This window comes from Lonchura striata, chromosome 5 (assembly GCF_050655825.1).
Source record: "Lonchura striata isolate lonStrDom1 chromosome 5, ASM5065582v1, whole genome shotgun sequence".
Lineage (NCBI taxonomy): Eukaryota > Metazoa > Chordata > Aves > Passeriformes > Estrildidae > Lonchura > Lonchura striata.
In genome coordinates, this window is record NC_140707.1 from 24,355,379 (window position 1) to 24,378,925 (window position 23,547).

At 37.2% G+C, this 23,547-nt stretch overlaps 1 protein-coding gene across 23 annotated transcripts in view; it reads right to left on the minus strand.

Moving 5' to 3' along the window:
- Positions 1-351: 351 nt before the first annotated feature.
- Positions 352-23,547, minus strand: part of SOX6 (SRY-box transcription factor 6) — a 371,335-nt gene continuing 348,139 nt past the window's right edge. For 19 of the 23 annotated variants that reach the window (XM_021525593.4, XM_085581448.1, XM_077784278.2 and 16 more), the window contains 3 exons: positions 16,968-17,201; positions 14,229-14,445; positions 352-7,255 (listed from right to left, as the gene is read on the minus strand). In XM_021525593.4, coding sequence (XP_021381268.2) covers positions 6,952-7,255; positions 14,229-14,445; positions 16,968-17,201 — 755 coding nt within the window. In that variant the 3' untranslated portion in view covers positions 352-6,951. Of the gene's footprint in view, positions 7,256-10,127; positions 10,179-14,228; positions 14,446-16,967; positions 17,202-23,547 lie in introns of all 23 variants that reach the window. The other 4 variants (XM_021525603.4, XM_077784279.2, XM_021525607.4 and 1 more) reach the window with 2 other exon arrangements.

Consider the following 23,547-nt stretch of genomic DNA (forward strand, 5'->3'; position numbering starts at 1 on the left):
TGAGAACTGTTTTGTCTCATTTCTACTCACTAAAAATCCTTCTGAGATTTTGTTGCTACCAACAGCACTTCCTGCACACAAGATTGACGGTATTCAGTGTGTACTGTCAAATTAGATTGGTTATCATGCATGTCTTTTATAGCATATGGTGTTAATGGATTTCAGAGGCTGAAAAATGCCTTCATAGACTAGAAGGACATGGGCAAAACATAAGGCTGTAAAATTCAGTCACCAAATTCACAGGAGGCCATCTGAACAGGCCTAGTTGCATTTTCCTATCATCTCATCACCGTCAGTCTTAAATACTAAACTTAAAGGAATAAGGGATGCATAGAGGAAATCACACACACATCTCGTAAAACAAAATTTATCTTTAATTTGTAAGTGTCAACAGCAGTACAAAAGATGGAGTGATGGTGAATAGATTAAGGGTAGAGAGGACAGTCTTGAGGTAAATGAGCATAAATAGGCAGTCTTATAGACACTCCCCTGAGGGGTCTAAACCCCTATCATGGCATATACTGTATCACCCAAAGATGACATGTTTAACATATCAGGAAAGCACCTTGTGCAAAAAAAAAAAAAAAAAGAAAAAAAATTTAAAAAATCCCTCCCACCCGAAACATGTAGGTAAGGTGCCAATGTACACCAGAACATACTGTATATGGACAGTGTCTTTCAATTTTGTCTTTTCCATCAATAACTGAGGCAGAGGAGGAGAAGACTCTTAAAAGTACCACTGAAAGATTATTTAATATTTAATTTACCTCACGTCAATACTGCACAACAAAATCCAAGAAGTCTGTTTATGCAATGAAGCAGAGCTAAGAATAACTATTCTCTTTTTTAATCTGAGAACAGATTTTTTTTCTTAAATCAATATCCTTAGCAAACTTTTTTCTTTCTTTTTTTTTTCTTTTTACTGTATCAAGAGGAGAGTGTGAGATGTGATGGCAACCTTTAAGTTCATTTAAAAACTTTACACTGGACTGTACAAGATTTTTTTTTTTGATAAACTATTTACATTTTCAGACTTTAAAACATATTCAAAGCAGCAATAGACACTAGTTTTTCCTCTAAACGCCCAAATAATTACCGGCCATGGGCCCAGGTAGGTACCTGCACTGTATATAGAATTTCTACAAAGAAAACCTGCCCATTAAGTAGCCAGTGGCTGTTAAACAAGCAGCCCTTGACAGTAAGAGCTGCACCCATGGTGTTGCTATAGGAATCAAAGCATAGTACCTTGACAAGAGAGTCTCAGTTGTCCCAACAGCTCTAAACAAACTTTACAATTTGAAACAGCAGCTAGCATGTCAGTCCAGCATGTCAGTGAATTGTGCTGATTAAATTAACATAGAGTACAATCTCACAATATACATCACAAACAAATTACAATGTCAGGAAATAAGAGTTACAGTAAGATAAGTTATGTAGTAACAGCTTATAAGCTTGTCTTAATGTAATAAAAAAAATTTTACATGGGAAATACAATAATGAATGAACATAAATGCTAAGCATTCTAGTTTGCTACAAGCTGAAGAAAGGTACAAGAAAAAAAAACAACATTGCTTTCTGGAAAGCAAAACACAAATGACAAAGGAAGACAAACGGAGAATGCACACTAGCAGGTCTGCAATGTGCAGCATACAAACAGTTAAATATTTGCACATTCCCCATACTCCAAGAGCACCAAGGACCTCACTTGTGGTTTTTAGAAAGCGGAAATTACAAAGCAAGCCATGTCACTAAGTTGCTTTATAGTTTTCATATTGCCATAAGTACCAATTTGATAAGTTTTCCTTCAGCCCAGTTCACCCCACCCTACCCCTTTTTACCCAGCATGTGAGATCTTGTGAAACGCTGACTTCTTTGTCACCAGTTCCAACAATTCTGGTAGTTAAGAAAGGGCGTCAGATTAAAGTGAAATGATTTTGCACATATATTTTTTTTTTCCTTCTGTAGCAGGGCATTGCTACTTATCAAAAATGTAACTTGATCTCAGATAAATCACAGATTTTAATGGGCTGTACAAAAAAAAAGTTTAGAAGATGTTTCTTTTAAAGGAAAAAGTGTTCTGTAAATGATCAAATGAACTCATATAGTATTATTCTTTTAAAAGAACATGCTTAAGTGCCAACTTGAATCTTAAAAAAGCATGCAAAACACCAAGGGGTCCAAGCCCATTCGTTAGCTTCTCATAAAACATGAAGAACTCTATTATACATCCTGATGGCTGCATCTCCAGTTCAGTTGTTCTTACTGTGGCTCTGGCTCAGCAAAACTCACCCCACTTCACACCAGCAATGCACTGGTCCTCGTGACCACCGTGGAAGTACTAACATGCTTCATGTTAGGCAGGTAGGTAGGTGTTTTTCTGGGGGAGGATGGGGTCTAAATTCATAGAATGTTTTGCTGGGAGGTGATTTGAAATGTCACGCCTTTGATGTGGCTGAAAAACAAGATGCAGAAAGCCAGCCCAGAGATTAGATGGCACTGGGAGGTGGTTGTGTTGTGTTTATCCAAAGCAGAGGCTGCCCACAGCTGGCTGCTGTGCACTTTGCCCAGGGCAGTGTATTTATTGGGACTAATGCTGTTGTTGGGTTTGCATTTCCATCCCAGAGCCATCCCTCTGTCTCTTCCCTCCCCCTGCCTCACACTGCACCTGAGTATCCTGATTAAGGAGCACTGTGTTGGGATCCTGTGAATGCTCAGCAGGTGGTTTCACAAGCTAAATGGTGATACCCAAACATACAGGCAGACCAGAATCTGGCCAGTTCTCCAGACTTGATTCTGCACATAAACCCTGGAAAGCAGTATGGTTTCTGTTGGGACCTTTCTCTTCCATTTTTATAAAATTAGAAGTGAACTATTCTGGCTGGTACCAGACTGTTTGGTGAGTCTCCTCCTCTTGAATAGAAGTATTTAATAATTTTCCAAAAGAAAATATATTTTATCTGTTAATTAAATAAACTGTTCACAGAGAAAATAGTATTACTATATTAGTGCTCCTGAATGGAGTTATTTTTCCAGTCAGTTTCCAAGGGGCCTCAAACACTATGCTTAAGAAGCAATTCCATGAACCCTCTTTGTGCATTGTGTGAACAATTTCTCTGGTATTATAGCCTAATGTCACAATAACATGATTAAGTGAATGTACAACATAAAGGTTTGATATCACTGAGTCTTGCCTGTGTTGCAGGGGCCGTTTCAGTCATTTTAATCTTTCAGGGACATGATTTTGACTTCCAAATGCCATTCTTGGTAAGTAAAATATCTCATTGGTTTTACTCAGATTCAGAAGACTGTGTTTCCCATTAAATGTAGCCAAAATTTGGCATGTTTCATGTATCAACTTTCTAAAAAAGAAGAAAGTATTCCCTGTTTGTGGAATATGCTATTAAAAATCAGAGAGAGCACAAGTGAGGCATCTTGCTGTCCCAGCTACAGGTCCACAATACTGCGCTCACACTGCGGGTGTAAATTCAGCATCTACATGAGGTACAGTGACTTGTCAGCATTTAATATGGACCAACATACACTGATATAGAACAAAAGTAAATACATAACTTATACTTCACTAAGTATCCATGAACAAAAAATAAAATTCTATTTCCTATGTTATATTTACACAATTTAAAAAAAAAATCTAAAATGAGATGGCAAATTCATCAAAAAACTTTGTTTTGAGCTCCGATTAATAAAGTAAAAATGTTGGGTTTCATCCTTATGATTGTCCTTCCTTGATTTCTACTGACATTTTAGAGCCAATGTCGGCTAATAAATAGAATAACACGCTCATAGGCACAATTCAGATTCAAATATGTTCCTCCCACTCCCCCAGCCAGTAAACGCAGTTTTTACCAGCTGGTGATTCCTGAACAGCCAGTCATTTTCAAGAATGTGGCTTTAACGTACAGAGCATCAGCATTGAGGCAGGGCTGGAGCTAAAACAAAGTGTTCATACATACATGTATTTTGCATAAATAAATGAAATAACAAGACATAAAAATGACTCAAATCCGGCAACTGTGAGGCAGGCCCACACGAGTCGAAACAGATGACTTTTGTTCATGTAGTTTTCGTACAAGAGTTTCACATTAGTCAGAAGTGATAAAAAATACCATTTATATCCAGTGCTTATAACACTTACGAAACAACATCTGTGAGTGTGTGTTTTTTTTGTACTACAAGCAAAATCAAGTTTCAGTCCTAAAGAACAGTCCTTTGTTCTCCACAAGCCTGCAGAATATTATTTTGGCATGGTCATAAAATTAAAAAAAAAAAAATTAACCAGCTAATCTAAATGTTTGCCTTTGTGCAAAAAAATAATTACATAAAATACAATGCTAGCAATACAGCATTCTACCTATGCAACAAAACCAGGAAAAAAAGAGAGCAAGAGAGAGAAAATGACATGGGGGGAGGGAGAGATACTTCTAACTGGAGAATTATGTAAGACATTAATAAATAGTTTTTTTTTTTTTTTTAGGAAATAATGATGTCCTCCCCCCAATCTGAGCTGAATGTATTAAAACCAGTTAAATTTCCCAAGCTATTTTAAGAACAAAAAACCACTTTCTATCAGTACCTTAGCCAGCTTAAAGAGGACGCTCACCAGCTAATGACACAGCATATGCCTTTGAAGACTTGGCTAGACCAGTTTATTGCTCATTAGACATGGACTCAGAACACAGTTAAATAAATACTAAAAATATAGCTTTTTTTGTTCCAAATTACAAAACGGTCAGAGAAATTTGACCATTGTGTTTCTATGCCATTATCTTTATAAATTGTCCTGTAAATTGAACAATCTTCTTTGTCTTGGGGAGGTTCCTTCTCTCACATAGAAACGTGATTCCTATAGTGGCAAAAATGGCATTTTCTGGCAGGACAGGGATCAGTGGGGCTGTCAGGAAGGTGACTGCTCCTCCACAGAGCATCCTGCCATTGCAGCTCACAGGGGTGTCTGAAGAGCAGGATGCACCAGGACAGCCAGACTAACACAGGCTCCTTTTGTTTCATAAACCAGCCTCACCAATTCCTAAGCCAGAGCTGTGCAGTTCTGTGAGAAGATGCTCCCAGACTTCCAGAGGAGCTGCTCTAGGCCCCCTGGTACCTCTCAGCCCGAGCCTGAATTTATCACCAGCGTGCTGAGCACGGCCAATTCCAAATAAAAGCTGAGGGAGTTGAGGAGCTTCAGCACTGTTAGTCATCAGGCCTATTGGAACTGTATTTATGTACAGTGATCTATTTGTGAGCAGGAGGGGAGTATGAAGGGGAAAAAAAAAGGCAGTTTCTCTTCCATCTTTGAAATCAAACAAATCTAATCTTTGAATTGAATCGTGCATATTTCCCAGAATTTTCTCCAGTAATTGCATGGCTTCCATAGATCCCAAAGTGTGTGACAAGTCACATTCCCACATGACTAATATACAATAAATATTTCTGATGGCCCATTTTCCCACCTTTGCAATTAGATATTTTAGTGTCCCTCCCTCCCCCACTTGGAGTCTCACAAATAAATCACTGCATAAATACTTAAGGTAGCACAGTTCCTTCAGGTGACAATGGGAACATTATGTACAGAGCCATGATTTGTCACAGGTTCCTCAGGCCCTAAAAATTCAGCATGGTGGACTGTAAATGCAGTTTGGATTTTACATCTGCCCTTGCTAAGTGTAGAGGTTTATAACTATAAACACATTTTTAGGGGTATTTGTACTATATGTACATATAAAAGTACACACTTTATTTTGCAATACATATAGCAGAGTGTTTCCAAGTGCTCCTTGAACATACAGTGTTAGAGGAACAAGTGAGTTTCTCATTCATAAAGGTCATGTTCATTTTAGTAGCAGGTGCACTTTTATTTTCATATACCTGTGTGATTTAGGGAAGGGGAATGAAGAGGCTCTTTAAAATATCAATAAGGAATTGTAAGTGTAATGCCACCAACTGTACTTTTAAAAATAAATATTAAGTATTTGGACCCTTGACATTCTGGAATGAATAAATTATTTAAGAGAAAATGTGTTAAGACTGAATGCAAGGGTTAAAAAGCAAAGGGGTAGAGAATGTAATCAGAGGTGGCCTCACACTGCTAAGACAGGCCTGTCCATAGCTGGTGATCGCTCTTTTGTGCTTACTTAAAATTTCACACTAATGGCACATCAAGAGGCAAAAGCAATTGGGCACATGCACTATGGCAACCATGTTCACTAATTAAGAATATCCTGTCTCCAGATTCCTGAGTACTTTACCATATTCTGGAAAAAAATTAGGTTTTATATATATTTTTTTTAAGATGCCAAAGGATTGTCTAAGACTTTATAGTGTCTCCTTTAAGACTTTTTGTTTAAATGCTAAGATTCAAAAGTTATGAAAAGTTTGGCACATCAGAAATTCAGCTATACATATGGAAAAAAATGGAATTCCGAGACTATTTTTTAAAGACAAGCTATGATGCACAGGTGTGCACACTTGCGGACTTGTTCTGTTTCACAATATGAAATCTGCAGTTTTTGTTTTCTAAAATAATCCAGAATAAAAACACATTCACAACCTGTAGGCTGGCACAGCATACCTGAGTGAGAATGTATAACCCCCATCTAAAACAGTAACTTAAACCTTTATCAGCATCCAAACGGAAAAAGACAAAAGGTAAGACTTGTAAGACAGCTATTGATTCATATAGTTCTCAAGTCCTGATGTCTGATATTTATGTCTTCATCTAAATTAAAAAAACAAAACAAAAACAAAAACAAAAAAACCCAAGTTCATGAAAAATTAGGGAAACAATCTGTCTCACACGATAAGAAACATTTAAGACCATTCTGCTGATGTAACTGTAGGAGCCACACATGCATGCAGGCTCTTTAAGAACTTTTGTTCAAAAAAACCCCAAAAAAACCCAAATGAGTCTGAGTACTTTAATTCTGTGAACACTCCTCAGTTGGCACTGACTGCCTCATGGGCTTCATTTTCACTACTATAGTCTGATTTGGGATCATCCTCATAGTCCTCATACATTTCTATTTCATCCTCTCCGTTTATCATTTCATTCCCAGGAAGGCTTCCGCTGTCCGTCTTCATACCATAAGTGCTCTGGATGACAGGGATGCTGGGCTCAGGGCTGGCAGAGGTGCTGGAGCAATCTGATGTCATCTGAGGGGACGGCGTGGTGGTGGCCATGGTAATAGCACCAGGGTAGACAACTCCTGTTCCCGTGGTGATTGGAATCTGAGGCTGTTGTCTGGAAGGAAAAACAAGAGGGAAGTGTCATTGCCTGTGTATAGAGGAGGGAAGACCTGCAAGTCCAAAGGAATGAAAAGAAGGTGGTTTCCTAGAAAGGCTCCATGTATTCCTCTGGGCTTAGAGTCCTCTATGGTATTGGTTCATTACCTCCCCCAAAGGACAATTGGGAACTGAAGTGTTTTCAGTCACTACCAGACATCCTTTCATGTATTGTGTGTGTTTATTCAAGTCATAATACAAACTAGCACTTGGACATGGACCACCAAAAGGCTTCAGGCACCATGTGATACCTGCCTGCTACCCTAGACACCATGTATCCAAAATCTAAACCCTCTAAATTTATGGCAAGAGCTTCTGTTAATGAGAGGACCTCAAGATTACCCAAAAAGCAGAAAGAAAAAAGTATCTTATTTACTATGTAAGTGCCAGGTAGACTCCTTGGACATTCTTTTGACATTTGATTGCTGGCTTTTGATTTTTATTTGTATCCATCATCAGAATGCCATTTGCTTTTTAGGATTTTATGTTTAAGATGGGGGTTTTGAGGCAAAGTACTTGATAAAAAAACCAACAAATCTGCTGTGGAAGATGCTGATTTTGTATTGACTAGTTATTGAACATACATGCCTATTTGCATAATCTATTTAAAGAATCATACATTTCAATGTATTCCCAACCTTCTTTAGAGCAATATCGACCCAGTAACAGTGAACTGTTATAGATTTTAGCAGGAAAACCAGTGTCAGGTATGTTTGAATAGTCTAAGGAATCTGCAACTTGACCACTATGCCATTCTATGATAAATTCAAAAGGAGGTTTTAAAAACTAGTCTCACCAATTGGCTAAATCAATACAAAAAATAATGTTAAGCTTATTTAAAAAGCCCTAAATGCTGAGTCTTTATTGTTCATTGATCAAACCCTAATTTTGATAAATATCAGACAAGAGAATTACAGGGAAGCTGCAGTCCTTCAGGTTTGGGTAGTGATACACTGAAATCATGAACACCCTGTGTAACACCACTGAAATACTTTGCAGTCCTGCCACGGCCAGTACCGCCTGACTCTTAAAGCCTCTGCACAGCTTGAGAAATTCAAACATCTGTTGTGTAAGTCTCGTACACCTGGCTAGCAGCGAGCAAAAACGCAGTAATTCATTTGACACAGTCATTATACTCCTGTTTGCAAATGATGATTTGCAGATGATTTACAAACAGCTTGGGATTTTTCACTAAATTTTCACTTTTTAAATGGTCTGATAAATGTTCTGTGAAAACAATTTTCAGCCAATGTATTTGCTTGCAAGTGATTTTCTGCAAACATCTTTCAATACTTTATCCATAAAATTGAACACCTACCTCACATGGGAACATTCCTGGCTTAGGAGTGCATGTTTTCAGGAGTATAAACTATTACTGCTAAAAACCCACATGTATCTCCTCCACAACTTTTAGACACAGAAAATGTTCACATTAATGAATGTTTCCACAAATCAGAGGAAAAAGAAACCCACACATGGTCAACAGAAAAAGTCTATGTAGCTGTCACCAGGCCATACTCACTTAATTCTTTCTAATCCGCCTATCTATCTAATAAAACCTTTATCCAGTATTTCTTAGAATAAATAAATTCACAAAACAAAACATCACCAGTTGTTCATCAAAGAACACCATCCTATCAATGCCAGATGATGCTTTGAGAAAAGTTTTCACAACTCCTGTAACAGACGTTGTAGAACTGACTCAAAGAAAAATTGAGCAGGACCTGCTGCTGTGTTACAGATGACATTAAGTATCAGAACACTAATATCCACCTCTATACCTCCCCTCCCCAAAAAGTTTGTATTTTTTCAGAAGCAAATTGCCTTTTTACAAGCAACAAGAACAATTTTAAAAGTCTGCTTAAGACAATGCTGTGAGATATGTTGATGAAGTGATGGTTATCAGTGTTAAGGCCTAAAGGACAGAGAAATCCTGGTATTCTTTCAAACATTCAGTCAGCAGAATTCTTCTGCATATCCACATTTCTGTGGGACTGGGTACACTCGTCCAAGTACCACCCATTTCAAAGTATAAATGGAGAAGGTCATCTGAGCATAAAGAAGCCAAATTCACAGAGGTACTTTTTACTTGGGAGCACATCAGACAAATGCATGGCAAGCTACTGAATGAATCTAATTGTCAAAGAACTTGATTGGTATAACAGGAAAGTTAAAGGCTTACTGAATTTGTCATCCATAAATGCAGTCCTTTTTTACATGTTAAACAAAAATCAGACATGCTGTGCATGCCTGCTGCTGGCTGGGTAATAACTTTAAATTACCTATATCTCACTGTGGAACTGTAAACATGTGGTAACTGTACCACCTAATTGGAAAGGGTCTCAAATTGCTACCCATTTGCTAGCAAAAGATTTGCTAGCACTTAAACATGGGAACCTACATACCCCCAGTAACTGGACACCTACCTCTGATTTAATACCTGTTATTATTTAGAGCTGATCAGGTTGTCACTGTAAATTCTGCTCTAGTTGCTACATTACATCCCAGAAAGTCTTATTTTAAAATATCACAAATTATGTGGATGGCATATGTTACTAGAGATGAGTATCATCATTTCCTAAGTAATTAAGTTCTTGTCGGGAGGAAAACACAGCATTTGTTTAAATTCCCAGTACTCTCCCTTAAAGGAAGAGTTGGAGTTTATAACCTACAACTCTGGCCGTTATGTTTTCTTATATTTGTAGATTTTAAAGGCATTCATGTTAATGGAGTCTTTTATTACATTAAATTCCACACATTTAATCATTGCCTCTAGCTAAAGTTTTACCAATCATAGAACCTTGGAGGGGGGACATAAAAACATACTTTACCTGTAAGCTACAGGTTACATTTCAGTTCAGTTGCACATGGAAGTTTTCTGCCTGTTAAGATTTCCAGAAAGCAACATTAATCTTCTGGTCTGTCCAGATCCATGAGGAATGGTAGCACACCCTGGCTTCAGATCACTCCTGTCCCCACCATCTCCTCTTTGATAAAGAAATCCTCATGTGGACAATAATAGGGGTCACTCTCCTCTTCTCTGCTAGCACTGATAACTTGTTTGTCCACTCTGGGGCTTAAGATTTGGCCCAAAATATTTAAGTAAATATAAAAATGGAAGTAACATGAAAATTCTTAGCCAAACTGACCCTCTCACAAATTTGTGGCATTAATATCCTTAGTGTTTTCCTGGAGAATATTCCTCTTCTGACTTTTACCAAACCAGCCAAACATTTAAACTGGCAAATGACCATTGTTTTCTGATCCCTTCCCAACCATCTTCTGACAGCTATTCAAATGTCTGAAGCAAAAATTGATTGCATCAAGCAAAACGCTCATATGTTACACACCCCTGAAACTTACATTCCCATAAGGAATGAAATAACAGTAAATCTCACAAAAGCACCCATTGTGTACTTGCTTTAAGTTCAAGCTACAGGAGTATAATATTACAGACTTATTCAAAACCATAGCCTAGCAACATTCAGACTACGTGTGTACAGTAGTTATAAACACTATAAAGGCTTTATTCTAAACATCTTATGCTGGTAAAGCACAGAAAAAAGTTACTGCTTACATCATTTTGCAGAGAAATGTATATAGCATATACTTCTATTTAGAGTGTATTAGACTGTAAAAATGACGGAGCAATGAATTATCTTTGTAAGACAAGGCAACAAAAGACAGACTCAACTTAAAATATCTGAATTTATGGTTTATATATGATCCATTTTTTAGCTCACATTTATTTATGCATTACAAAAAACTACTATTGAGGATAAATTGTAAATCACTTGAAGTCTGTTCGGGATTAACTTATGCTGAAGGTATCGTTCACAAGTTCCATTAATAATTTTACTATTAAAAATAACTCAATTATTTTAAAGACATAGCTGGCTTCAGATTCAGCTTCCCCTAGACTGAAAGCAGCAATTTTTTAACATAGACTGCATTAAACTTGAATTTTCTGTATATTATCTGCCTCATTTGGAGCAAAATTCATTCAAGTAGGGATGCAATAGAAGGCCTATGCACACTCTAAGTTCCAGTCTGTTCTTTAAAATGCTTGGCAGTTCCCAGATTTTATTCTATTTTTATTCTATTAGATTAATTTCTGGGCTAATTTATTCCAAGAAATCTTCACTCTTTAGAGGTTTTTCTTCAAAAATCAGAACAGAACATGGCCACTAATTAGCTCTCTATTTTATTTTAAATCATGGGTAGTTTGTATATTGAAATTCTTTAAACTCCCTTTGTGCATCTCACCAAGGTTTGTCAAAGACTGTGGTCAGTGAAGTGAGCAGCATGAGCCTTTTGCAACAAAAAGTTTGAGCCATGGAGAACTCCATGTTTGTGGTGAGGGGTTGTACCCACAGCAGAATTATCCTATGTTAGCCAGTGGCTCACCTAAGGGAATCTGACAGGAACTAGCATTGACTGGCTTGCCTAAAATATAAATGTACATTTGGTATAAGAAAAACACAAATGGAATTATGAAAAAATACCGTTTTTTCTCTTGCTTTTTATTATTTCCTTTAGCCACCAGCTTTGAATGTGTATCTGACTCTTCATGCATCTCCTACTTATCTTTTTATTCTATATTTTGTTGCCATTTTGGTGTGCCCATTCCCAACTTAATTTGTTTGTTAAAAAAAAAAAAAAAACAACAAAAAAACCCCAAAAAACCCAGCAGTGCTTCAAGCAGTATGAAGCACTTGGCAAATTTCATTGGAGTCTATTTTGTACTTTTGTTCTGTATCTTCCACTGAAATATTTACTGTAAACACAGAGCATATTCAATCTGAAAAACCACATTTGTCTCTTATTTCACTCTGAAAAGGAAACAGCATCTCAACTCTCATGACTACAGTTCTGAAAGACGATTTATGTTGTTCCATCAAAACAGTGGAAAAATAATGGGGGTGTGAGGTCAGTTAGGAAAACTGTTCCAGCTGATGCTTTATGTGATATTTATGTTAATCACAGAGAAGAGTAAGTTTAAGAAGCTGATGGGCTCAGTTACTGTGTTTCACTTAGTTATAATCTGATTTGAAAGAAATGTTGCTTTTCATTACTTGGTAAACTATTCTGCTGAGACAAATGATTCCTTGTTTTATGTTTCAGTTCAAAAAAGATGTTCTAGTCTGGGTTTTTCACTAATTTTACTTGGTGTCTTCCAATAAGTTTGTTTTAAATTATTCTTGAGGGAAAATGGGAATTAGGGACAACAGTGGGAAGACACAGGGAAGTTTGAAATAATTTTTTAAAGTCCCAGCCTGTGATTCCTCAGGACTGTAATCTATGTTCACATTGAGCAGCAACATGGCTCTCATTTCATCTTTATTGAATGCATCCATTAGACTCCATACTCCCTTTTCCATCACTTGCACAACTAAAAGTCACTGGTTTTGGTAAAGTCCAGTGCACCATCATATAACTGCACAGAGGTAGTTGACTTTAAACTTCTTCAACATGAATAGAACATGGTGAAGTGGACTTAGCATTGGTAGAAATTGGAAACAATCCTTTCAAAAAATGGTGACATTCTCATTGTCTTCACAATCACATCATTGGATGTATAAGAAAGATTAGGTTGCACCAGTGTAGTTTTGAATAGCTTTCAGTGCCTATATATTTTAATAGAAATATCACCCTTTAGGTAGGCACTTTAAGAAGTTTCTTAAAACCATCCTCCATATTCACTCCCATTTAGCCATCACATTTAATGTGTAAAATGCTACTGCTTAATGCTGTTTTGAATTAGCAAACAATTCTCAAATTGTTCAGACTGCTGTTTTGGCATTTCTTTTGCATTTCTTGTCTAGATGTGATTTGGTCTGTCAATCTACTTTGGAAGACGTAAGCTAGAATTTCATTCCCTCAATCTGAATATAATTTGTGATGTGCTGTATAAATTCAGATTTCTATTTAGAGTCCTATGTGCAATTTTGATGGAAGACTATTAGTAAACAATTTCCCTTAGACTGAAGAATAAAAAAATAATGTCATAACTATAGGCTGGAAGGCTATTTCAAGATATCAAAACCACTTCTATTTACTGATTGAAGAAAGAGCCCACATTGTTGCAGGCTGTACCGCAAAATAATTGACTGCAACAGGAGTTCTGGATCCCAAGCCAAAAATGAGGGCACATAATCGACGTCAAGGTCAATTATCTGGTAGTGAAGTACCCAACAAAAGGAGACTATTGTGATTAGAGAAATAAGCAGAACATTGTGAATTTGGAAAGGCTGGCACTGGAGATAGATTTTAGACTCTCTGTAAATCACCAGAAACATTGTGTTGGAGCACTGAGCATCACAGATTAATTCATAAAAAAAAAAAGAAACAGGAGCGAGAAATGGTGCAGTTGTTTCACTGGACTTTTGTTATCTTTAGCCCATAGATCTTTCATAGTGCTACTTTCTCTGCTGAACACCAGAGGAAATACCACTAAAAACACACACAATGTTCTTAAAACAATGCATACCTTGATATCATTCATTTGTGTGTGTTCCTCATACAACTGCTATTACTCCTCTCCCTTTTCCCCCTCTCCTGACTCCTTATTCTACACCGGAATAATCTTTTGTGTTTCTCTCTTTGTTCTTTTCTTAATTTAGGAAATGATGCTGGAGTCATTACTAACCCAGAATGGATTAGCTTACTAAAAACTCACAAAAGACATGATTCAAACCTTTCAGGGTAATGGGAAACAACTTCTTTTGACTTTAAAGAATTCCACAATCAGTCTCATAATCAGCATTCAGTGGCAAGCTGATAGCTCGATATTCCATCTTATGTTTTTAATAAGGTCTTACCGGTTCAAACCCTTTCCTGCTAAATGACATTAGTCAGTGACTTAGATAAAGTCTATTTGGTTTCAAACAGCGTGTTCCATCTTGGAAAACAATTACAACAATTGTACTCACCCTACGGTAAAAAACTGCCTCATCTCCTGTCTTCGAGACCTCATCAGCTGCTTGTATTCACCAATCCGCAGCTTCTTCCCATCCACAATGCAGGTACGTTTTGGTCGAGGCTTGTACTTGTAATTAGGGTACTTTTCTAGGTGGATTTTACTTAGTCGTGCCTGCTCTTCGTAATAAGGTTGTTTCTCCTGATTTGACATGGACTTCCAGCGAGATCCTATGGACACAAAATGTTAGTGAGTGCTCGAGTAAAGTGGGTTGAGCTGTGCACATATACAATTCAACGTGCCTTCTCGCCATGATAAATTTTAATTAAGTTCATTAAATAAACTGATTTAAATTTTCATCAGTCTGCACATATATTGGCTTGCACAACCTGAGACACCTTAAAAGAACCCTGAATTTCAGATATTGCTGCAGACCTAGCATATGTTAATCTCTTTTAAATAGAGTGCACGTAAAATCAATAGTTAAGTCTCAAAATCTCAGCCTCGTGCTGCAAAACAGACTACTTAATTTTTTTACAATAAAAGCATTAATCTGTGAGTAATTCCATACCTCTGTAATACCACGCACAGTATGGTGGTTAAGAAAAGTCTGCAGCCATACTTTCACTGTTAAAAGCCTAACACATTGCCTAGGGACACAGACTTCTTTGATATTTTTATGAGAATTTGGTTTATACACTCCTGCTAATAGATATTAATAGCTTGCTATGTAGCAGAAAAAAAGTATCAAACCTTATAGATTCAGCAAAATTCTGAACAATCCCTTGCTGTCTGGGCGTCCTAAATTTACTGAACTTCTGATATAAGCTTGGCATAATACTGACACCTATTTTAAATTCTATTATGAATATTATTTTCTGGCCAGATGTAATAAGCACAGAGAACTGAATCGAAACAGTTACATTTCACAAACTCACATTGGAAAGATAAAAAGTAAAACAGAAAGCACACTGCAACTATATACACCTCTTCAGGTACTGTAAACTCTCATTGAAAGCTGCACCAATAAAAATGTTTTAAAATTAGCACAGTGTACACAGGAAGAGGCAAAAGTATTCAGATCTCTTGTATTGTTTGTAAGGAGCTATCTAAACACTTGAACAGAGACAGGAATAAGAAATGCAGAAAATAGCTTTTTGGTGTCTTTTAGATGAATAAAATGATTACAGCTGTGGTAAACGTGGGTGGAAGCTATTCTTTTACCAACATTTTTCATACATCAACAAATGGAAAAGTTGTATAAATATTATCCAAAGCCAGCAATATTCTGTGTCAGTTCTAATATTTCAGTCTCTTTTCTCATTGTCCTGGAAAAGTTGCACAGATATTATATGGACATAGACTTATTTGTGGCAGAGCAGATACTGACAGGTTAATTCCATGGTTAACAAACACTCAATTGCTGGCACTTCTGAAATATTTATGCTGGAAGTTTACATTTTAATGAATACAGTTACTATGCTCCTAATAGTTTTTTTCACAGAATGCACACAAATAATATAGATTCCCTACAGCTGCCAACACTGAAACAGTGAAGGTTTTATACAAAACTGAAAGGCTATTCATATAACTCACTTATATGGTAGACAAAAATATGAGAACTACTAAGAAAGATTTTGGAAGTTTTAGGACAAAGTAACATTTATTTCTATGTATTCTTGCCTCTGATTGAACTAACATGCAACAAACTTTGTATTTGAACTCAAGAGTTTACAATAAAATGATTACAGAGGAAACCTGATTTTTACTTTTATTTATTATGAGCTACATTTGGAATCTGTCTTTCACTTCAAAGACTCAAAAAGCAAATATAGGTTTTAACATTTCACCACTCATTCTCACGTATGTTTCTAATTCTCTGGAGGGGTCTTAAAAACCAAATCAAAATTTCTCAAAAATGAGTCAATTTATTTACACAGTGGCAAAATAAAACCCATGGAATATTCCTCGATTGTCTCAATCTGTACAAATTAAATATTAACTATGGAGTCTTTTACCTAGGCAATATTTTAATTGCATGCTTCTAGTGGTTAGCTTTTTGAACATTGCAATGTTTTGAACCAAACACCATTTTGGATGTGAGGTTTGCATGTACTGGTCCTTTGAACTGTACCGAGTTTCTTTCTTGACATTGCACTATCTGACATAATTTTGATTTTGATTTTGTACTTTTTTAACTGTACTCCAGTATTTACTCTAGCAAGTCCCATTTTGCATTCAGGCGATTTGTAGTTCAAGGGCATTCTAATGGGATCTTGGAGTTATTGGGACACAGCCTCACAAGAGATTTCACAAAACATTCCTTTTCAATGCTACTAAGTTTTAAAGCATGTTGTGACTGCTGTTGGAAATAAAAAGTATTAAGGAAGGGGTAGATAGGGAAAAGAGAATGAAAATAAGCCATGAATCTTCATTTGTATAATTTTGGTGAACATCTCCCAGAAAAAGATATGTGCTAAAATTAGAGAAGACCATAGAACTGTAGAATGGTTTGGGTTGGAAGGGACCATAGAGATCAGACAGTTCCAACCCCCTGCCATGGACAAGGACACCTTCCACCAAGTGCTCAGAGCCTCATCCAACCCGGCCTTGAACACTGTCAGGGATGGGGCATCCACAGCTTCTCAGACAACCTGTGCCAGTGCCCCACCACCCTCCCAGTAAAGAATTTCTCCCCAACATCCAACCTAAACCTGCCAACACAACTTGCTGCCTGTTGCCTCACGCTTACCTAGGATTTTGCTGATGTTGGAGTTGTGCATGTCGGGGAAGGCCTGGAGGATTTTCCGGCGCTCGTCCTTGGCCCAGACCATGAAGGCGTTCATCGGCCGCTTGATGTGGGGCTCGCTGCTGGCGCGGCCCCGCGAGTCCCGGTAGACCCGGGCTTCAGCCACCGTGGCCCCTCCTGTTGGCCAACAATAATACTGCTGTAGTTTAGCTGCAGAGCCATTCACTGCTTTACTCCCTGTAACGTCAGGGCAGGAGGAAACAAGATGGATGCAAAACATTATTATCTGCATTAGGAAAGCGCTTTCAGTGCTCTGCTTATTTCAGCCTCTTTTGCTCTCTCTCTCTCTCTCTCTGTCTCCCCATGCTGCCAGATCTATGAGAGAGAGAGAGATGGGCCAACCAGTGGTCTCAGTGTAGCTGGCCAGGCTTGCCCATCTGAGATTCTGAGATGACCCAACACCATATTGTAGAAACAAATTGCGCTGGTATTTCTCCAATTAAGACATGGTGATTTGATAAAGTTTCCATTTTGGGCTTTACCATAAAATACATTCTCTGAATGCTCAACAAAACTCACATAAAAGCTACATTTGAGAATCCAAACTGATATAGGCCTACTGACATGAGCCAATGACAATCACTTTGCTGCTTGAGCAGTGAAGCACGTGCCAAACATTTCATAAAATAAATTACACAGTGCACCAGGTACATGCTGCCATTTGTATGGGTCAGATTTTATTTGGAGCTGAACATTTTAAAGTTGCATCTGCTTTACTTGTATTCTAGATGTGCTTTGGAGCATTTGAACCACATATATGTAATAAAACTGTCTGCCTCTAACAGCAGCACGTTGGAACCTCCAGAACCTCCCAGAGTGGGAGACAAGCACTCCACCTCTATGCTTGCTGTGCCTTAGTGCATCCCAGTGTCCAGTCTTTATCTGCCATCAATTCAGCTTGCCCATGCCAGCCCTAACTGGGATTTTGAAAGCATCCAGCCCTGTTTTTTGACCACAAACAGCAAAGCCTCATGAGGGTTTAGAGATCACAGAGCTGAGGTGTAGAACTAATTATTAGGGGAGAAACAGATGACAAAGGCATGCCTTTACTGGAAAAAAATTCTAAATTTGTGATGATAAAATATGTTTTTAGAGTTATACCTTAGCTATAAAAAAGGCAAAAAGTGTTTACACTGGGAAATTGACAGTCTTAGACCTTATCAAACTGGTCATATAACTTAATATGTTGAAAAGGCAAGATACTTGACAACAAATTAGTACAGTAATAGGCCCCCTTTTTTTATAAACTATTACAGCTACCAACATGAATTCATTTGTCAAATAACATAAGATTAATTCTTTACAGTACGTAAAACAAAACACTGCAGTTTTACTGAATACAGGCACGAGTTTTAGTTGTGCAAAAATCAATTTTCCTAATTCAGAGTGAAAGCATTATATAGGCATACCTTTTTAAAAATTCTATATAAGAAACACATTTGCATGAAAAAGGGGCCCTAAAGTAGAGGATGCATAACTAACATACTACCTTTTTGCCACCAGGTCCACAGTACATTAATTTCATTTAAAACGCACTGACCATACAGGATAAATTGATTTTGCTTTATATGGTGTTGACAGCCATGTTTATTGTGCAGTGAAATGTAGTGTAGTTTCAAGCTGACTATATCCATCAACACAGGGCAATATGCTGACTACTGGGCCAGATGAAGACATACATTACCCTGAGAGCAAAACACTCATTCACATACAGCAGTGTCTTCTCCTGAGGATCACCCTGGTAATTTATGATGCCTCCCATGCCATTACTTTACAACTGACACCAATTTGGCAATTTGTATACTAACATGCGTGCACATAAAAGAAGACAGGTTTGTGGCAAATGCGAGCTGCAAGACTGTTTTAGCACTGTTCCAAGTTAAGCACCATGCCACAGGTGTTCTGCATTTACAGGAGGCTGCAGTCAGCTTTTGGCTGCAAAAGGGAAGAGTGGTTTTGCAGGTAAGACCAGTTGAGGGTGGGGGGGTGAATGGTCAATGAGGCTCTGTTCATTGTTGCCAAAAGCCTTGGACCACAAACATATAAAAGATACCATATTTTGGGAGAAGATGTATTTATGTAGAAACTGAAATAAGTTGCAAACATAGTAAGTCAATGCTGAAATATCTATTGAGACAAAGAGCTATATAATTTGAGAAAAGTCCAACATAGCATGTAACAGTTCTACCTTTTCAGATAATGTAATAAAAATATGTTACTAGTATGTGGGCAATTAGGAAAGTGATGACAAAAAATTAAATTATTATTTATGCAAAAGTTATAATTTATTATTCAGCTGCTCTACTCAGGGCATAGGAAAGATGTATTTGAATCCATAGGGTGTCTTTCCATCTTTTACTTTCCCAAAGGTACTTATCCACTACAGCTAAGGAAGAGTTTGTCTTCAGCCCTTTCTAACACAATTTTGGATTTTTCAATCCTAATTCAGGTAAAGAGTAGTTTTCTGGGAGCAACATTATAGGTGGCTTTCTAATTTGGATGTAATCTAGACAGAATGAAAACAAAACAAATTAAAAATGAAAGGCAAAAAAAAAAAGCGCAGAAAACCACCATAAATTATCTGTTTTCATAGCAAAGTTATGTTACAAAACAATTCTTACTTGGAATAATAAATTACAACCATCCCAAGAAGGTCAAGTCTGGCTGAATCTGCTTTATACAAGTCCTTACTTGAAGGACTTGAAAAAGCAGCCAAAGAGTTGATGTTCTTTGAGCTTGATCTCTGGGGAAATATTTGCAAGCTGACCTATAGGCCATCACAAAAGCATTTGCAAAATGAATTTCTGCAAATAACTAAAGCAATATAATCTTCATGCTCTTCTGTCTCAGAACCACAGAATTATATTCAGCATATAAAGCATTACAACAAAATAGTTCTGGTAGCATGGGATTCTATGGGGGAAGTCAGAAGGTCTAAGTACATTTTTAGATTAGAAATGAGGTGCTAATGATACAGATACACATATGCCCAGTGAGGTTTTACAAGTTGAAACACATAGGAACAAGCTTTCAAACTGGTTGCTCTTAGGTACTTCATCCTGTCAAGCAGATATTTTTACTTTATTGTGCCCTATAAAAACAATTTCAGCATATTTAAAAAAGTACGGAGCTTTATCCTATTGTGATAATTAGCACTGACGGAGGCTCAAAGAGACACCTGGAATTTTTAAAGAAAATGTATATGCAATCTCAAAGAAATAGGTGCTTTAAATTTTTTCTGAAAATATTTTCAGGAAATTCTAATTACTAATGAACCTAAAATAACAGATAAAATGAAAATGTATTACTAGTGAAGGGAAAGACAAGAGAAGGAATTGGAAATTGTCTCTCTATGGTAACTAATGCTCTATCTGCCAGTTACTATTCATACTGCAATCACAGGAGGAGGGATCAGAATAAAGAGCCTGGTCAGAATTTATAATTATTGCAAAAGAAGTACAGTTTGGCTGCCCTAGTGTCTTAGTTGGCAAAGAACTCTATATTTTGGTCTAAAGACAGGGGTTGTCCCCAGAGTGGCACTGGAATTGCTCACTGCCTTACCTCTTAGATCCTTTGCATTTGCACAACTTGTCATAACTTTGATGATTTAAAACTAAAATCAGATTAAAGAAGAGTGATCTTTTTGTGGATATATGGCAGGCAACCCCTCTGTGAAAGCTGGATTCCATACTGCTCTAAGGGCAATACTGAAGTAAAGAAAACGCCACAGACTAAATCTAAAAAATGCTACAGCTTCCTGAAAATAATTTCCAACAATATTTTCATTTCTAAAGGGCTCTCTAGTCAGAGAATATTAGAAAGATAAAAGTCTGATCATCAAGAAAGATAAACATTGTCATATGAAATAAATGTTAAGAAACATAAAATAACAATTGTTACATTGTTTATTTATTTATTTAATCCTGCCTTTATCTGAGTTTCTTACATTTACTAATGATTTTTATTTTTTTTTTTAGGACAGGCATCATTCTCTCTGCATGCTTCCTGAAATCTTGGCCACATGAGGGTTAATCCTACTGTCTTTACTGGGATGTGGGTTTACCTTCTGTTTTGCACATAATCTACAACAAAACTTGAGATTGGGCCTTTCCAAGTTACCAGAAAATAAATAATAGATGTGATAAAAAGGAGCAAAAAAGGCTGAGGAAAAAAAAAAAAAAGTGTTTTTTGTCAGTTACCCTGTTATTCCTTAATTACTCTTCACAGTATGGCCATTGATTCACATTTGAAGTGATACACTTCCCCTGACTTCCCCCAGATAAAGGATCCAGCTAATCTGGAGTATCTACTGCAGATCATCTTCCATGGACACACACCAAGACAGGATACATAGAAATAAAGACAATCTTTCTAGGTTCCTGGTATTAAAATGACTGGTTAGTACTAAAGCTCCTATCATCAGTTATTCATTAAGCTGAGGTGACATATTTACCCAGTTTGGAAAAGACTGATTGTGACCTCCAAAATATTTGGCCCTGTCTGTGCTAATAGAGGCAGCACTGCAGAGACCAGAACCTGACAAACATGCAAACACGAGTTACTCTTTTACTGCAAGAGATGGGTTACTCATAAATATGGACATGCCATAAAAACAGGGAGAATGAAAAAAACAGCTTAGTAGTGCCCTGTGCTGCTCTTAACCTGTGTACAGACAAATGCAGCCTTTGTGAAACATATAGCAGTAGTTAAAATCAAACAGAAAAAGACAAATATGGAAAGAACAGAATGGAGAAAGCATCTTTGGCAAGCTTAGAGCACAAGAGATGTAATTTAACTAATATTTTGGGTTATCAGTTTTAGAGAAAGTTACAAGAATTACTGCTACTTCACTGTAATCTAAGCGACATGTAGCAGTTGTAGAATAACATGTATCTGTTTGCCCCTTGCCTGCCTCTTATTTCTTCATCCCCAACACCATTCAGATTTTCTCATTCTTTACTGGCATGTCTTGTCATCACTGGCAAAATACCCACTTGGAAACATGGCAAGGTTTGGAACAGGGGTGACACAAATGTTCTGTTTGTCAGGCGGCTTTTGTTCCAAATGCTAAACAAATATTATTCAGCTGCAATCTGAGCATTGAACATTTCTCACAGGCTGCATGTCAGTGAATGAATGGAGAGAAAAACTGGGAAAGCCACAAGCAATTCATTAAATACTGGAATATTTAAATGGTCTCTAAAATTTTTCACCTGCAAGGGTTCTGAAATGTACTAATACTAAAAGGTGAGGATATAATGTAGCATAGGTTAGCTACATCCAAGCAACACTTCCTTGTGATAAGACTTCCCTTTTCCCTGCTAAGAGACTCCATTCTCTTTAAAACATCAACAAGAAGAACCAACTGGGAATTCCCTAAGGTCAGCTCTGAGGAAACATAAACCTCTAATTCAATAACTCCGCTACTGCACTGAAAAAGGCCTTATTATTGCAACATCCATATGGAGTCAATTGGACATTAATGACTAATCAATCCCTCCCCTTTCTATTCTACTTATAGTGTCACAAGCCATGTTTAGATTAGCCCATTTCCTGCTTAGGATCGCTCAAGATGTCTTTTGTTCTTTCAGGGCTGGCCTGATGGAGGCAGCTTAAACAAACACACAATCCAAGTGGTGCAGGAGTTATAAACTGCCATATGTGAATGAACAAAGGGGCCATACTAAAGCCTTTTGTGGTATTTGTTAATGTTTTTCATCTGAGTTTAAAAAGACCTAATGACTTTGTGGTGAGCTGATGCATGTGGCTCGTGGCTTTGCAAAATGAAGGAAATTCTAGCCAGTTATATATCAGCATATATTTTCCAGAGTGCCTTGTTTTCAGTTTTGGTGGCAGCGAGTTTACTTTTTTTAGTACATTTGTTTTACATATGCAAGCAAAATACTTAATCTCAATTAAAACACAGCACCAGTTTTCACAGCCATACTCACAACCTGCATATACATCTTTCCCCATTTGAAAGTCTAAAGCTAAAATTAAGAGTGGAATATCTGCTGCATGTGAAATCAAAGCAACTGTTCTAGCTCCTCCAGTTTGCTCACCAGTATTTAAAGCTGAATTGTTAGCAGTGCCCTAATAAATACCAAAACAATAATTCTAAATATGCTGCTAGCACACCCATGCTTCACAGCCAGGCCTGCCCAAATCTGTGCTCTATAAATGAATTAAAACTGCTAAATGCAGCTACTTGCTTGATGGCTTACACAAACAGTTTAGATTTCTTGACCACATTCTATGGCAAAGCTAATCCTCATGGAAACTTGGCATGGACTAGAGCTAAAACAATAAAATAATGCTTCAAATTACATGGAATATTAACTGAATTAATTAGGGCTTGAGGCCTGACTTTAGCTCCTGGTGGCTGACATAGTCACACATGTGTTCTAACATAAAGTTACTCTGTGAAGATCCATGAAACATCTATAGAGAAATTGGGATGAAGAAGCAGCCTCTACTATAAATTTGGGGAGGTGTTTAAGTGTCATCATATTTTTCAATCATG